Here is a 17,172-nt window from a genome sequence, read left to right as displayed (position 1 = left end):
TCGATATAGACAGATTTATAATTCTATACAGTCAGTCCAACATACACAGGGACGCTGTAAACAGGGGCGCGGGCCGGAGAGCGGGTGTGCAAAGTGGGCGCAGGGCCCTGGGGCCGCGCCCCTTGCTCTACCGGCTCGACTCTTGCACGGCGGGCGGTGAGGAGGGGGCTGTTCGCCCAGACAGGGGGCCGCCTCCTAGCCCGGGAGCAGAGCAGAGGGCCTGGGCCTGCGGCTAAGCTCGAGGCTGGGGTGTTCTGAGACGGACCTCCCCGTCCTCCCGCCAGGTCCGCACTGCCCGCTGCAGCTCCGTAGCCTCAATATAGGGCTCCGGGGCGCAGGGCCAGCGGGGCTCTTCCAGGCGCGCCGGAGCCGAGTGCGGCTCCACCAAGTGCCGGATCCTGGGCTGGGGCACCGTCACCCCCAATCCAACGCCTGCCCCAACGCGGATCCCGACTCGAGCTAAGGCGCTCTCGGCCGGGCTCAGCTTGGAGAGGGCATCTTGGTTTGTACGGGGTCGGGAAATCCCAGGCAAGTCCAGGTCCCGTACATCCAGTCCGCAGGCCCGGCCGCTCAGTCCGGGTCCAGCGCGGCGGGGAAGCGGGCTACGAGGGCGTCCTCCCCCGGCCGCTGGGCCTCTCGCTGGGGGGGCCCGCTCGCCTACCGCGCCGCATCCCCTCCGCGGAGTGGGCCTCCGGGGCCCGTGGGAACACACACACACCACCCGCGCCATCCCGAGGAAAATTGCAACTCATCCATTTTTTTCGCGGCACTTTTCTCCGACGTCTTTTTGTTTTGTTTTTTTGTTTTCGTTTTTTTTTTTGTCTTTTTGGAGGGCAGAGTGGGATCCGGAAAAGCAAACACAAAACCAACCCGGAGTGGGAAGTGGGAGGAGGGGGCTGCGCAGGCGCGAGGTCCGCAAAGCGGTGAGCCAGGGCTTGCGAGCCGGGGTCCCGCGTGTCCTCCGCGCCCGAGCCCTTCCCTGCGCCGGCAGCTGGCCCGCGTAGTGCGGCGGGGCGGTCAGCTGTTGTACTGGCACGCGTTGAGGCCCGAGGCCGGGCCCTGCAGGCCGCCGTAGCCGAACGACGAGTGCTGTTTGGACTTGAGCCTCAGGCTGGCTAGGCTCGAGTTGCACGTGTCCCGGTAGACGGTGTAGGGCGAGGCGGGAGTGCCATAGGGGCAGGCGCCCGGCGACATGGCCGAGTTGAGCGAGGAGCCGGTGAGGTTGTTGATGTTGTTGAGGCCCGAGTTGGGCATGCCAGGCACGGCGCCTGGTCCCATGCTGGACGGCATGGTCATGGAGGAGATGGAGCTGGGTGCCGAGAACATGGACTGCGACGACAGCGGGCTCATGGAGTTGAAGAAGGTGAAGCTTTTGGTGGAGAGCGGCGCTGGCGCCAGACTCTTGGCGGCCCAGTTGTTGTAGGAGTAGCCGGCGGCGTACACGTCCTCATAGGGCTGCACCAGGCCGCTGAACTGCGGCACGTAGCCACCCTTGCACAGGTCCAGCTGCTGGTTACGCTCACGCTTCCGCCACTTGGCTCGCCGGTTCTTGAACCAGACCTGGGGGAGGGGACGGGAGAAGGGTCAGGGCTGCTGTGGGCCGGGAGGGCCCCCACCCGGCTCCCCACCGCCTGGAGCCCTCCATCCGCCCGCTGCCCTCCGAACTGTCGTTTCTCTCCTTCTACCGATATTTCCGCTCCTGCATTCCTTCCACAATGGTTCCTTTCCTGTCCCCAGAAAATACTATTTTCTTTTTCCAATCTTTATCCTCTCTACCAAATTATATCCATTTTCTTCTCCGAATACAGATTCTCGTTTATGTGAACAGATATTCGTTTTCTTTCTTCCTCTCTCAACCAGTTCACCTCTGCCTTCTCCCCCAAACGGGTTTGCTCTACTAAATATTTCAGTCTTTTTATTCTCCCTCAAATACAAAAGGTATTTTTCCTCCCTGAGACATAGGACTTTCCGACTCCCCCAATTCTTCGATCTGTTTCATCGCTCAAATAGTTTGCTATCATCTTTATCGGAATATTTGATGTTTTCTTTTCGACTCCAAATGTTTATTTTCGTTCAGTCCACCCGCTGTCTGAACCTCTTTCTTCTCCCTCAGTCTGTTTTCTTGTTTCTCCCCCATTTTTGATCCTTTTGAATCGTCCCCAAATATTAGGCTTTTTCATCCTTTCCAAATATCTGACCTCTACTGTTCCCCTTAAACAGTTGATTCTTTTTCTCAAATACCTGATCTTCTTGCTTCCTAATTTCTTTCCTGCCGCCTAAATATATGCCAAATATGTTTCTCCACAAATATTTAATTTTTTCTATTCTTACTAGTTTCTTCTAATCTTCCTGCCCTTCCTTTTCTCCCCCCAAATTTGGTGACAACCTCCTAGTCCTTCCCCATCCTTACCTATCTGCCTACCGCATGCTCTGTGCCCTCTCGGATTTTCCTCCAGTTCTGAGTGGAGTTTCCTGAGCTAGTTTGCCAGACTCCTGCTTCTCAGCTTTCCCTAGTCCCCAGCACTGACACTGCCTGATTCCACCCCCACTCACCCCTACCACCATAAACCTGGGCAGGATTAGTGAGTTCAGGATTACTGAGTGCTGTGTCTTCACTCCAAGTCCCACTGGGCTGGCCAGCTTGCCTAGGGAGGGGTGCGGGTTATGGTAAGGAGTCTGTGGGCCAGGTGGGACTTTGGTCGACTTGGGAAGTGCTCCCAATATCTGATTAAATATTTGCGCCCCCAGGGAAGAAATGATTCTGTTGCTACCCTGGCAGGAAAGCCTTGCTTTTACTTGAAACCAAACGGGTGAGAAGAGGGAGAATGCAGGCTGGTCTTGGGTCTGAGATGGCATATCCCAAAAGTGATTGGGAAGGATATTTGGGTGTCAGAGCCGCCCCCCACCTCACCAGACGGGAGACCTTCTGGAAAAGGCAGAAGGCAAAGGGTCCTACTGACGGCTGGGGAGGGTGGAGAATATCTTGAGCTTTTAGAGAATCTGCTTGTGAGATGGGACCACTGCTCCAGGAAGTTTTGAGAGCCCCAAACCCAGGCACCTTTCTGGCTTCTCCGAGGCAGCCAGGCAGGACCTGCCTTTCCCTTTCGTTTTCCGGGTAAAGCCAGCAGCTCCCTAGGTCCCCAGCGGCAGGGAATCCACTGCCTAGTCTCTGGCCCAGAGTATTCTGTTAACATCCAAGTGGGTCCTGGGCCCCACAGGGCATGGGGGAGTCCCCTGAGGGCACAGGTCTTTGGGCTGGGGCTGCCTTAGTCCTAGGATCAGGTAGGATGAGGGTCAGAGGGGTTGGAGGTCCATGGCGGCCTGGAGGCCTGGCAGATGCTAGGTGGGCCAGGGCCTAAGGTGGGGATCGCCGGTGGTGGGAGGGACCAGTTCTGAATGGTGGGAGAGTTAAGGTCTGCTTGTGGGTCTAAGCTTTGGAGGGCTGCAGCAGAGGCGGCCCGAGAGCCCTCTGCGGGGGTGCTCTTAGGCGCACCCCTTGCTCACCCGCACGCGCGGCTCGGTGAGGTTGGTCCACACGGCGATCTCCTCCCTCATGCTCATGTCGGGGTAGCGGTTCCTCTGGAACGTGGCCTCTAGCTCTTGCAACTGCTGGCTTGTGAAGTGCGTACGTTGCCGCCGCTGCTTCTTCTTCTTGGCTGGGTCGTCTGCGCTGCCGCAGCCCGTGCCTCCCGTGCCACTGTCCTCAGGCCCCTTGGGTTCCCCGCCGCGCTCCTTCTCTGCAGTAGGCAGGAAGTGGAGCAGGTCACCCTGGCTTACACCCCGTTGCACCCCGACCCGGCTCCACCGAAGCGCCCGCCAAGCCACCAGCGCTGGAGGTCTTCCCTCCTTCCCTCCCTCCAGGGTCCCTGGGAACTGTCCCCACTGGAAAGCGCCCGCCGGGTGCTGGTCGTCAGTAGGCACCTCTAGTCTGGTGTACCACGGGAAGAGCCCAAGAATCGGAGCCCGAGCCGCGGGCCTGGGTTCCTGGCTGGGCAGGGCCTGCACCCTTAGCTCGGCTCAGACTGCCCTGCTGCTGATGTTCGGAGCAAATGTATGCTTTGTTTTGTTTGTTTGTTTTGCGAGCTCTCAGGGGGTCTAAATCTGAGGGGGTCTCTGCTTTTCTGAACTAGGAGCAGATCTTTCCAAACTAAAGCTCCTCCACTTTTTTCTCCTCAGGGATGTGTGGGAGCCCCACTGGGCAGGCACAACACAGCCGATTTTCGGCCTTGCTTCCAGGCCTCCAGTCCCAAAGCCTAGAAAACCCCACCAACTGCAGCCCAGACAGACAGACTCTGTCTAGGTGACCTCGGGCTTCAGTCTGTCTCTCTTTGAAGCTACACTAAACACACGCAGCCATAGAAACATTGATACATAAAGAAAAAGAGTTTAAAAACAAAACACAGAAGCCCAGAAAAGCTCACAGCTCTATGCCTAAAGACACAGAAAGGGCCACAAATTCTCAAAATCAGACAGGAAGAAACACAGAGCAAATGTAAATTAAGAAGCCAGAAAGCTCGGTACAAACACACCCCTAACTAAATACAGATCCGTAAGTATAAACTCCAGGCTGACAGAAGCATTTATTTCTTTGGGATTTAAAAAAATAATGTACCGTTGTAGATAGATTTTTAACTCCCTCCCAATAAGGCCCTTACAGAGATAATTTTTAAATCCCAGAGAAACACATTATAGTTAGATAATTTAAAATCCCCAAATAACACCACTGTAAATGGATTTTGAGAAAATTCCGGAGAAACGCGCCATTTTGGATTGACTGTTTAAAATCTCCGGAAGAATAATGTTGCATGTAGATATTTTAAATTCCAGAGACCTACACTTAGTATATTAATTCTTTCAAAATCGAAAGATAAAGTTAAAATTGTTAATTCATCCTCATAGATTTGGTTCAAAAAATCAATCTATGATTATATATCTCTCTAGGTTTTAAAAAATAAAACCAACCAAAGACCGCACTTAAAACTTTTGAAAACAAAAGTATAGTTCAGCGTTGATAGTGTTTTAACCAAGCAAACAGAACCTCTCAGAAAAATCACTTAGGGATGCAAAAGAGAAACAAACAGAGATTAAGAAAGTGTAAAGAAACACTCAGCTGTGTATTAAGAAATGAACAGAAGAAATGAGCAGAAGAGGCGCCCATGCCGGGGAGCTCTGAGCCCCTCGGGGACCCGGGCGGCTGCGCTGGGCAGCGGATTCGCTACCTCACTGCCCGCGACGGCCACCCCCGGGCCCAGTTAGCTGCTGGAAAAAAGCTCTAGCTCCGACAAAAAGGCAGCGCGGAGGGAGACGAGCCGGAGCCAGGGGCCAGGGCCGGGCAGCTCCGGGCTTCGGCTGCACACGTGGGCCGGATCCCTCGATCGGGGTTCGGGCTGGCCTTGCTGGGAGTCCGGCCGCGCCTCTTGGCCCGCTCGCCCTCACCGTCTTCTGTGTCTTCCTTCTACTTGATGACCCCTCTCTCCCCATTTACCCTTCCCGCCCGCCCCTTCTCTTTGGCCTCTCTCTTTCATTCTGTCGCCTACTGTCACGGTGTTAGCCTCCCTCTCTGTCTCTCTGAGCGCGTTCTCTCGCCCGTCACCCCCGTTCCTTTCTCGGTCTGCTCCTCTCCTTTCGTCCGAGTCGCTTCTTAGCGCCCAGTTGCGCAAATCCAATTTTCCCCCGTTCTATTTACTCCTGATCAAGAGGGGCTGTCAGTCCAACCCTCCAGCTGTAGGCTCATGCATCTGCCAGTCTCTTGGCGCGTGGGGACCGAGTGGAACTGCCTTTGCGTGTGCGTAAGTTTCCGCGTTCACCGTCAGGTCGAGAACGGGAAAAAGAAAGCTCCTGACGCTTCTGGGGCGGAGAGGGAGCTTGGTTGCACGGCGCGGGCGTCAGGCCCTGCTCCCAGCTCCCCGTGCCCCGCGCCCAAGTAGGCTCCGTGCGCGCCGCGCGGGGAACGGCGCTTACCTGGCAGCTCCGTGTCAGACGACTCGCTGGCGGAGTTCTCGAGCTGCTCGCGGTGGTCGGCGGGCCGGGCCAGGTGGAAGGCGGGCCCCATGTCATGGGGTGGCGGCGGCGGCGGCCGGAGCCCCTCCGGTAGCCGCTCCAGGCTCATGCCCCCCTTGAAGGCGTCCATGGAGGTGGGGACCGCGGCGGGCGCTCCAGGGGCCGGGGCTGGGCGCGCCCCGCCGCCCTGGCTGCGACCTGCGGGGACAAGAGCGCAGCGCCTAAGCGGCTGCCCTCCAGGGCTGCCGGCGCCCGCAGCGACGCCGTACCCGCCCCATGGACCGCCCGGGACTGCGGGGCCGGGCGGGCAGAGGCGGCGGCAGCTTCTCGCGACCGGGCGCCTGGCTCAGCGCTCCGCGCTGCGCTTCTGCCGCTGGGGCCTCAGCAGCCGGGCCGGCCCCGGCTCCGGCTCCGGCTCGCGATCCGGGGCCGGTTTCTAAGGCTCCGGACGGCGCCGGCAGAGTCTGTCTTAAAGCGACAGCGCGCACAGCCAGGTTCCAGCAGTCCCTGCGCCAGGGGTGCTGGGTGGGGTGGGCCTGGGTGGGAGGGGGCTGGGGAGGGAGCGAGCGAGCGAGGGAGCGCGGGCGGAATCCAGCCCTGAGCCGCCCGCGCCGCCGCGCCCTCTCTGCCGCTCTCCCTCCCTCCCTGCCTCGCCCGCGCCCTCCCCCTCCGCAGCCACCTTCCCGCCGCCTCCCCGCCCCCCGCGGCCTCGCCGCGCCTCTCCCTCCTTCCCCGGTGACACACCGAGTTCTCCCTCGGCCTCACAAAAGAAACGCATCTGGCCTGCAAGTCCCGGGCGGCTCGTGCCCACCTCAGGCCCCAAATGACTTGTTTCGCCTAGAATCAACTCCCGTCTCGGCCGCTTCGAAGTCCCCAGCCCTGGCGAGAACAGCCCAGGATGAGTGAATGTTTGCCGAGCAGGATCGCACCGAGCGGACGCCTTCGAGCCAGCGCCGGGGCGGGGGCAGAGCCCGGGGCCCGTTCCGGCAGCTCCCAGCGGTGTCCTCGTCGAGGGGCCGCCTGCCCCTCCTTCTCCAGCCTCTTCTCCCGGGAACTCAGCCCGGCTGAGTGACAGCAGCCTGCGCTCTAATGGGCCCCCGGATGCTGCCTCCTAATTAGCTTGGACCTTCTCCCCTAAGGCTGCTTCTCAGGCCTCCCTCTCTGCACCGCAGTCAATTTTCCGGGATTGGGATAGAAATGATGGCTTCTAATCAGACGAAACGTTTCTGCTGGCTCTAGGCGTTTGGAGAATGCAGAGGGAAGACCCCAGAATCCCAGCCAGGCCCTACAGCCTCTTCTACCTCTCCCCTTGTTTTACACCTTAGGCTTTGGCCAAATGGGCTAGGCCTGGCCTTGGCAGGCATGGGGTTGGCCTTGGCAGCCTTTACCCTCCTTCAGGGTAGCTTGGTCCCAGCCTGGGGCCTGCATCCTGGCTTCCCAGGGCTTCAGGCACAGGCCTGGTAGGCCAGGTGACTGCTGTCTGCTAACCCTGGGCCAGCAGCCCAGGAAGCCCTCAGTCTTCCAGCTTCTCTCCCACACAGTGGTAGCTGAGTTGCAGCTCCAATGGGCCTTCACTGGGCACAGGCAATGACATTACTCTCCCACTCCCAAGAGTGATTCCCTCCTCAAATCCTTGCACGTAGGTGAAGTTTGTTGAAGGATTTTGCTCAACAATTGTTAGCTGGCCCCAAGACCTCAGCGTCTTGAGCAAACAGGCCACAGCTGGGGTGACAAGGCGCCGCCCTGACCTGCTTCTCTGGCCATAGGCGGACCCCAGGCTGCCCTCTGCCCCTCACCTGTGACCAGCTCCACCAGACACAGACACCCAAGGGAGCAGCGCCAGGGAGATTGTCGGTCTGGGAAAGAAGCAGGGAGGTGTCCAGTGTCCTCACCCCAAACCCAGTGCCTCCTCAACTCCTGGGTGGGTGGCACTGACTGCGCAGGTGTCTGCATCTGGGGCACTCTGCAGGTTCTGCCTTTGAGTCCTCGTCTTACCCCTTCCCATCACAGGGAGACAGCCAGGCTCAGCTGAGCTCCTTGTGAGGGCTGCTGGGGCCAGGGGCAGGCACGCAGGCTGGAACCAGGCCTGCCTTCCATTCCCTCCATGTTAGTCCAAAGCACCCCTGCCCTCATCCCCTACTCTGGGCCATGGAGAGACAGCACAGCTCCTTAGGGCCTGGCCCTTTCTCACTGTGCGTCTGTGACCATAGGATACAGGGTCTGAGGCCAGACGGAGGACACTTCCCAGGAGTTTGGGTTGGGGAGGCTCAGTGACTTCTGCCTTCTTCCAAGCTGAGATCTCCCTCCATGAAATGAGTCTTGGTCATGGGCAGAGGAACATGGGGAAGCACAGTTGCCCAGCATTTGCCCTCAGCCCCACCTTTACCACGTTTCTTGGAGTCTCCAGTAGAAAATCCCTCCTTTCAAGGAGATATTCAGGTGCTGCAGCATGCTAGGGAGTGTCCCTTCACACACCATTCTCCTTTTAGCTGTCTTATCCCATAGAACAGCCTGAATGCAGACAGCATTGGGGCACGCGCGCACATGCACATCCTATACATCCATGCGGAGACGCTGTGCACACACATGTACTCACTGCACTATGGAAGTGCTGAGTTTAGGCATATGTGTGCTACTTGGCATGAACGCCGGCTGGCACAGGATAGGAGGTGTGTTCTAACCCCGCCACATGTCAGGCCAAGGTGGGAAGCACAGTGTGTCTCTGGGCAGAGACTTAGAAATGAATGATCTGTCTGTGGCATCCGGAGGAGGTTGGGACTCATAGCCCCCTCACTTCCCAGAGGGACCAAAGTGACTCTTTGGGCCATCCCCCAGTGGGGACTGTTTTGTGAGCAGCACTCACTGCTTAGTCTGAGGGGCCGTATCCTCACTGTTAGTGCATTTAATGCAGTTATTGAGCACCTGCTGTGTGCCCCTCTGGGCCCAAACCTCTGGCAGGGCTCCAGGCAGGCACAATAGTCCCTTTATTTGGTGATCTTGATGCCTGCTGTGTAGATGGAAAAGCCCTCAGACTGTTTCAGGTGAAGCCCCGTATCCTCAGGGGACCTGAGACCCAAAGAGGGGCTGGGGCTAGTGGGGCCTGCTGGCAGAGTCTGTTCTGCTGGGCCTGGGCAGCACGGAGTGATCAAGGAGTGAGGAGGCAATTGATTGTGAGGAGGCTGTGACCTGATCTTGGGCATTGGCTGGGGAAGGGACCTGGACATGCTCTCTGTTCTTCCCCAGCTACACTCTCTCACTGGCCATTGTCCCAGTCAAGATAGGGGCTTCTTGCACACTCATGGACATGTCTCACACACAGGACAGAAAACAGCACTCTTTCAGGAGTAAGCAGAGGCTTTGTGTTCCCCCAGCTGTGCTGGGTGACCTGTGTTTGCCTCAAGGTAAAGGCTTGATCTGCCTTGAGCCTCAGTTCCCACGTCCAACACCGGACTCTGCCTGCTGCTTCAGCGTCCAGCTGACTTGCTGATGGGACAGGAATAGAGGAGGGAAGGGGGCTTAGTGGAGCTGGAACCATGTGCCCTGTTCCCCACCCCTCCCTGACCACACAAAGCCAGCAATGATTCTGTGATGTTCAAGAATTTTGGAGTTTAGGGTCCTGGCTGGGCGGAGCAGAAGAACCTGGGCTGTTGTGGGGTTGAAGTAGTCACCACGAGGACCCTTCCTGAAGCCTAGCTCACCAAAAACAGCCTGTGCCCAACAATGGTTTAGTAATGTCATTTGGGAAGGGTGGTTGGAAGGCTCTTATGGGTGGGGGGCATCCTTCTACCCACCCATGGGGGCACCCTGCTCTAATCTTGCTCCCAGAATCAAGGTATTTTAGGAAAAAGGAAGGAATGTGCCATGACCTGCCACCAGGGCTATCCATGACTCTCTGGGACATTCCAGCCCTAAGCCTCTTAGTCCGTGGAGAAGTTCAAACTTGAAAACCCAGTTTTGGGAGTGCAGGTTTGGACCACCTACCTCTTTCTGCCTGATCTAATACCCCTTCCCCAATAAAAGCTCCTGTTTCTTTGAATACAGCAATTACTGGGTAAGTGGGGAGGAGGGTGCTCAGGTAGGGGCTGGAAAAACCTCAGTGGCTCCTTTAGGCTTCCTGGGACCCCAGTCTGAGGCTTCCTGCCAATTGGGGATCCCCAGCCTGTCTCGGGGAAAGCCAGGATGTATTTGGGCAGGACTGCCGCCAGTGAAGCACAGATGGGAATATGGAACTCAGGACTCTGTGCTGTGGGCCACTCAGTCAGCGGCTGGTAGGACCCGTGGCTCTCCCCAGCCCATCTCTCACCTAAGTCCATGGACGCTGTCTGGTTCCTGAGAATGGCTGAGCTGTGCGGAAGAAGACTAGGAAGTACGTAGCAGCTGGTCGCACAACTCGGGAGCAGAGGGGCAACTTATGGATGCACCATAGTCTCCTCTTCCCAGCGGTTGATTTCATGGGAGAAGAGCACCCTGAGCCTGTCTGGAGGCCTCTGCATCCTAGAGTCCAGACAGCCTGGTCTCCACGCCCCAGCCCACCTCTTTTCCTTTCCCTGGAAGAGAGGCGGGAGGCCCAAAGCAGCCCCGGGAGAGGGCACGGGGACAGCAAGTCTTCTGTGCTGCCCCTGCTGCCTGTAGCTTTTGCCCTGACTACCCTAGACCTGAACCCTAGACCTGAATCCTCCCCCAGTGGACAGCAACCTGGGATTTCCTCCCTCTGACCCTGGTGGCTTTCAGAGGTCACAGGGATATCAAGAGAATACACAAGCCTTAGTTTTTCAGAAAAGTGGACTAAATATTTGTAGATTCAGGGAATTCCTAAATCGGAAAAGCTTGGGACCCGGATTCCAGCCTGGGGTTCCCATTACTGCCATACCGGCTTTGGGGCCCTTTGCTGCGGGAGAATAGGCTCCAATTTACGAAGCTGGTCAATTTCAGAAATCCGAGACCCGGTTCTTGAGAAGCGGCTGCAGTGCTCTGGGACCCTGCGTCAACAACCAAACCCGGGAGAAGCCGCGGGAATGTCTTTATTGGACGTTACGAAGGGAATCTGGGGTTTCTCTCCTGGGAAGAAAAAGCCCGACCTGTGCCGGCGAGGGCAGGCCGCCATGGGCTGGGGGCACCTCCAAGCGCTGCGACGGCATGTCGGGGTCTGGGGCCAAGAGAGCCAGGGTGCGGACCGATGTCTGCTGCTTTTCTGCGGCATTGCTGCCCGAACGAACGAACGAACGAATGAAGCGGTTTCGTTTAGGAAAAATACCCTCTTGAAGCGAAGCCACGGCCGAAGTCCTGGGCCACGCAGAGGGGCCAGCACTTCCATGGGTGGTGGGGCACTCTATCCCTGGACGCAGCGGGGAGCAGCGGGCGGCCCTCTCTCCTGCTCACTTCTCCTGGGGGTGGGGATGGGGGCCCTGCGTCCCGCGCCGCCGCGAGGGGCTGCCACGAGCTTCCCAGGTTGTGCCCTTTGCGGGGCCATGGCCCATGCCCCCGAGGCTGCTACCCTCTTGGGGTGCCCGGAGCTAAAGCAGAGGGTTGATCCCACCAGTTAGGTGGGGTAGCACCCGGTGACGGCGGCTATGATTGTGCCCTGGGTGCAGGAACGAGCTCCTCACACTTCCTCGAGGGCTCCTGACCTTCCGCGCCTTGCGCTGTCCCGCACTGCCGGCTGGACCCACACACGCCAGAAGCAAACTGCGCAGGACTCGGCCGCCACCTCCCTGCGCCCCTCCAACGCGGAGACCCTGCGCCCCTAGCCCAGCGTCTCTTACCCCACCTGGGCAGCGCTGTGTCTGCGGCTCGTTGGCTCCGGGCTCGCCCGCCGCGGACTCCGGCTCAGGTTTCGGCTCCGGCTGTGGGACCCGGATCCAGCTCTGGCTCTGGCACTGCACGTTTCTTCGACCCCTGCTGGTTCGCTACATCCCAACGCGCGAGGCCGGGGCTGCCTCGGCTCGGCCCGCTCCTCCTGCCGCCGCCGCCAGTCGCCCGCGGGGAAGGCGGGGACACCGGCCGGGAGGCGGGAAGGGGGGGAGGGGAAGCTAGGCGCTCGCCGGGACCTGGGGGGAGAGGGGCGGCGCGCAGTCCCGCCGGCTAGGGGTCCCGGCCTCCCTCGGGGCGCAGGCTGGGGTCTGCGTGGCTGGCGGCCGGGTGTCGAGGCCCGGGAGCACGCCCTGGGACCTCCGCGGAGGCGCCCGGCCGCATGCGGACCAAGCCGCAGCGGGTCCCAGCCTGGCCCTGGCGCACTTTCTCTCCCTGGGCCCAGTTTCCCACCTGACTCGTGAGGGGCTGGCCCTACTTCCGTTTAGACAGGGGCTGGTGGTCGAGTCGGGGGTTTTGAGATTGGACCTTTCTTCTTTCTGCTCAGCCTGCGGGAGGGAGCTGGTCTTGCGTGTTGGCAGGGAGAGTCTGCTGCCCAGAGCGTGGCAGCCAGGGAGGTTTGAGGACAGACCCCAGGGTTTCTGTGTTTGGGGGTAGGGGGTGCTAGAGAGGGGCAACCGCCCGACCTGCCCTGCTTGGGGGATTGCCTCCTTCTCTCTCCTCAGGGGCTGGGCTGGTGGGGAAAGGGGCAGACCAACCCCTCAGGACAGACACTTCTGGGGCCCCTTGTCCAACCCCTATGCCTGCACATCCCCCAGCGGCCATCCTGCTCCGGGCCTGCGAACGGTGACGCCTCCACCTCCGTGGCCCCGCCGGCCTGTTCCTGGCTGGCTGCCACTGGGAGATGGGCTGGACGCAAGGGAACTGGGAGCCTGCCCTTTGCCCACCCTCAGGCCACAGGGCTCCCCAGCGTTGCCCGGTGGCCAGATAACCCTGTGCGCGAAGCCTCATGGGGGAAACCAGTTGGCCGAACCTACTCCTGGTACCCCGAAGTGCCCAGCCTGAGCCTGCTTGCTGCTGGGATTCTGGGATGGGACCACAGAGCAGGTCGAGCTGTGGCCTGACCCTCTCAGGGACGGCCGCGGACGGCCACGGGCTCCAGAGCGACCGTTTCGGGCGCAAGGTGCTGGGAGACGGCGCGCGGCAGCCGGGCGTGAATGTTTCATGAGGTGCAGTCAGCAGCGGCGCCTTCCTGCCTGGTTCTCGCCGACAGCTGCTGCGGGAGAGGCCGCGACCCGCGCCACCTCGGCGTCCTGCTAGTCCGTGCCTCCAGGGCGGCTTGGCCTGGGAACGCAGAGACTCACGACGCCCTCCCCAACCTCCGAAGTGGGAAGCTGGCCCGACCCAAGCTCACAGAGGCCTCGGCATTCAGGCGTTGCCAGGTGGCCCCTGAACCCTGTCGTGCTGTTCGGGGGACTCCATACCCTCCTCTCAACCCTCAACAGCGGGAATCCCTCTCCAGTGGTGTGTGCCGGGCTCTGTGCACCCGGGGTTGAGTCCCCGATGCCGGCACTAGCGGACCCTGGACGTGGAGAAAGTGCAGTCTACCGACTTGGACCCTGTGCTGTGGGGATTTTAGCCCCCGACGTCTGTTCCCTCCCATTGACTGCTTTATGTGTAAAATGGCTTGTTGGAGGGTCCAGCCCTAGAACTGCTAAGCCGAGAAGCTTCCAATCTTGTCTCTGGAATCTTCCTTCCACTCCAAGCACCAGGGGCATCTTTGGGCATAAATGCAACCGCTGGACCTTACTATGGAGGGCTGCACAGGCACTCCTGGAGTGGCTTTTACTCTGGCCTCTGTAGCAGGAAATCACACCTTCCCCCCTCCCTGCATGCCCCCTCCCTGAATGCTAGCAATTTTCCGAGTTTTGTTCTCATCTCTTTTGAGATTTTCTGTATGCTCTTGTCCCCAGGCAGGGCCTATGGTGCCAAAAAATGCTGCCTCTGGCACCTGATGGCCTGAGCCTGAATCTTGTCAGTGGCTTTTACTAGTTGTGTGACTTTGGCAAATAACATAACCTCTCCTAGCCTCAGCTTCCCCATCTGTGAAATGTGAGAAAAAGAATTTCTGCTTCTTGGGAAATGGATGAGATAATGAAGGTGAGAGGCTTGGTCCTGAGTCCTGTGGACAGAGGGGCTGAATGCCAATGGTGATAGATGCCAGGTTGTTCTTTAAGAGAGTTTGCTCTTGTTTTTGTTTCCTTCTTTCTCCACGATGGTCATGTTGGTTGAGTCTAGGAGGAACAGATCCCTTTTCTGATTTAGTTTATCTGCCCTATCTGCCCTCATCCCCTGCTTAGGTGCTAGGAAGTTTGGTCCAGGAAAGCTGGCCAGGCTGGTGGGTGGGGCACACCAGGGCCTGGAAGTCAGGAAGTTCTTAGTGAAACTTGGGGGGTACAAAACACACTTTTTATAATCTTATTTTCCCTTCTCTAAAAAGATTTTTTTAGGCCAGCTGTGGTGGCTCAAGCCTGTAATCCCAGCACTTTGGGAGGCTGAGACGGGCGGATCACGAGGTCAGGAGATCAAGACCATCCTGGCTAACACAGTGAAACCCCATCTCTACTAAAAAATACAAAAAATTAGCCGGGCCAGGTGGTGGGTGCCTGTAGTCCCAGCTACTCGGGAGGCTGAGGCAGGAGAATGGTGTAAACCTGGGAGGCGGAGCTTGCAGTGAGCTGAGATCCGGCCACTGCACTCCAGCCTGGGTGACAGCAAGACTCCGTCTCAAAAAAAAAAAAAAAGGAAAAAGATTTTTTTTTTTTTGCAATTTCCCTTTAGTTTTGACATCTTGGGGAGCATATATTCCCACTGGCACCGTGGAATCAGGAATCAGAGAGAGGAGATTTGGGGCAGGATTCACCAGGAACAGAAGTAGCAGTCACTGTTCCTGAATATCACTTTACTTTTCAGCTTCCAGGTACCCCATCAAGGAAGGTCAGCAGAATTAGCTGAATTTTCTTTGTCTTTCAGTCCAACTACTGTGCTTCCTCTAATATAAATTTTTCTCCCTAGTGCAAAACGCTTTGATGCATTTGTCACATGGGTTCATGCTGAACATAATGGGCAAATGTCTGCAGCCACTATTATACAGAGGACCATAACAATTCTTCGGGCAGTGTTTTTTTTTTTTTTTTCCTCCAAATCTTAATACCAAGTAAAACTAGGGGGAGTATTCTTTTCCTTCATAGCTCTTGTTGCAATAGTATTGAAATTAAATATTTGTGTAATGATAGATTAAAACCTGTTGCCCCTACCAGTTGTAAGCTTCTTGAGAACAGGGCTGAGCCTCTCTTGGCAACAGCTATAGGACCCTTCCCAGGGTGGGCAAGGGATTTGGTTATGCTGATTGACTGGGTACAGCTTACATGCCCACTCCTGCACCAGTCACTTTGTGGGGGAAGAGTGGCTCAGGCCTTTGCTTGGCCAGGGTCAGAGGCTGCACCCCAGAATCACCATGCTCCTCCAAGAATCCTAGCATCTATCTGGAACAAGTTCTCTGAGTTGGTGGAGGGAAAGAGTTGGTTTCCAAAGAAGACTCTGCCCTGTGAAGTTTCTCAGGGGGCTGCTGATGGTATGGGTAGCAAGTCCAGTCCAATGTGATGGGGAGGGATTGGCTCTGTTGGGAGAGTCTGAAGTCCATCAGAATTGTTCCTGCGCTCATCTGTGGGGAGAGGTGAAGCACTGCCAGAAAGTCGGAGGGGAAGCTGGGAGTCTTGATTACCTGTAGGAATGAATCCACAGAGTAAGGAAGGGAATGTATTTGTACTCCCTTCTTTATCTGTGAGAGGGAGGAAGTTTGAGGCTTTAAAAGTAGAGAGGACCTCCTAGGATCAGGTAAGATATTAATGTATTTGAGCATTATTGTATTGCACTGTACAAGTATTGGTAGTCAAAGCAAAATGAGAAGCTATTTGGGCATCTGAAGTATTGTTTTCATTGCAGTCCTCTCAGCATCTGCATGGAATACTGGACAGAACCCTGTCCTGAGACTCTCCTAGAATGGCCTCTCAGGTCAGAAAAAATGTAGAGAGCACCTATTTTGTGCCTGTGATTGCAGAGATACAGAGATAGATGGCTCCTGTTCATTTGGGTTGAGTCAAGGAGGCAGACACAGCAATCCATTACATAGTGGGAGCACAGTGTTGGAGAGAAATCTGCAGCCTGCTGTTGAAGTATCTTGAGTGACACACAGAGGAGTTGGCTGTAACAGTTTTTCTACCACCTGGGGACCCCTCCCTAGGAAAATATAATGTGCAAAGGATCTGAAGTGAGATAAACTTTGGTATGCTTGATAATAAAGGAAGACAGTGTGGCTTCATAATAGCACTGGAACAGATGAGAAGGCAGGGCAACAGATAGGGGAAGAGGAAGTTGGAGAATCAAGTGGGAACCAGATCCCACAGGGCTCCATAATCTTTGATAGGAGGGTGGGATGTTATCCTGAAGGCAAACAGGAGCAGATGAAGGGTTTGAACAGTGAGAGACCTGGCCAGATGTGTATCTTAAAAGCTCACTCTGCCTGGAGAGAGGAGGATGGATTTGAGGTGAGATGGAAGCATACTGTTGCAACATCATTTGCTGAGCTGCCCAGCTTCTCCATCTATCCCTTCATTTCTCCATCAATCCATCAACCTTTGTCCACTCATCTGCCATGAATGCAGGAGGCCACAGCTTGGCATGGGAAATATGAAGGTGAGACATTGTGGCCCCTGCCTTTCTGGAGCTGCCCCTCGAAGACCTCAGTTTACCCATCTGTAGGCCTAGTGAGTCTCATGATCACAAACTCTGCAGCCAGTGCCTTGGCCTCCCTCCAGAGGTCTGCCTCCTGCACAGGACACAGAGTGCTCAGGGCCTGAAGGGGCACAGCCACTATCACAGATAGACAATTCGGGGAGCCAGTACAGTGAACAACCCTGTCGGAAGCTTTTAAAGTAATTGCCCCTGCCTGCACTGGCTGACTGGCTGATGGCAGCCTATTAGCCCTGAGTTGGAAATTCTGAATTGTTTCATGATAATTGAACACAGGATTGGAGGCTGGGAGGGAGTGACCCATGAAATATTTATGTTTCCTCAGTGTTGTGGGCTGCTACCCTTTAGCCTGGGAACCCTGGAAGTACGGGGCTGGTGGCTTCACAGTGACTGCCATTGTTCCTGGGGGTCCTTGGGTCACCTCCCTGTGGGGAGATAGGAGTGCATTTTGTGCAGTTGTAAGAGTGGTTGGGGGCCAGCATTGCTATAGCCTCACTCCATGCTGTGCACCCTGGCACTCCAGTCTCACTCTAGAACCAGAGAGGGAACAGA

At 57.0% G+C, this 17,172-nt stretch overlaps 1 protein-coding gene across 2 annotated transcripts; it reads right to left on the bottom strand.

Annotated features, from left to right (window-relative positions):
• PITX1 (paired like homeodomain 1) lies at positions 1-11,932 on the bottom strand. 2 transcript variants are annotated; one of them, XM_033181165.1, is made up of 4 exons: positions 11,763-11,932; positions 5,962-6,198; positions 3,505-3,737; positions 1-1,560 (listed from the first exon to the last, which is right to left on the bottom strand). In XM_033181165.1, the coding sequence occupies exons 2-4, from the start codon at positions 6,128-6,130 to the stop codon at positions 1,018-1,020; spliced, it is 945 nt and encodes a 314-aa protein (XP_033037056.1). In that variant the 5' UTR covers positions 6,131-6,198; positions 11,763-11,932; the 3' UTR covers positions 1-1,017. The 2 variants fall into 2 exon arrangements, with proteins under 2 accessions (XP_033037056.1, XP_033037057.1); XM_033181166.1 differs by lacking the exon at positions 11,763-11,932 and adding an exon at positions 6,812-6,916.
• Positions 11,933-17,172: the final 5,240 nt, after the last annotated feature.

Source organism: Trachypithecus francoisi, unplaced genomic scaffold, assembly GCF_009764315.1.
Source record: "Trachypithecus francoisi isolate TF-2019V2 unplaced genomic scaffold, Tfra_2.0 Lachesis_group2, whole genome shotgun sequence".
NCBI lineage: Eukaryota > Metazoa > Chordata > Mammalia > Primates > Cercopithecidae > Trachypithecus > Trachypithecus francoisi.
This window is presented reverse-complemented; position numbering and strand designations above follow the sequence as displayed.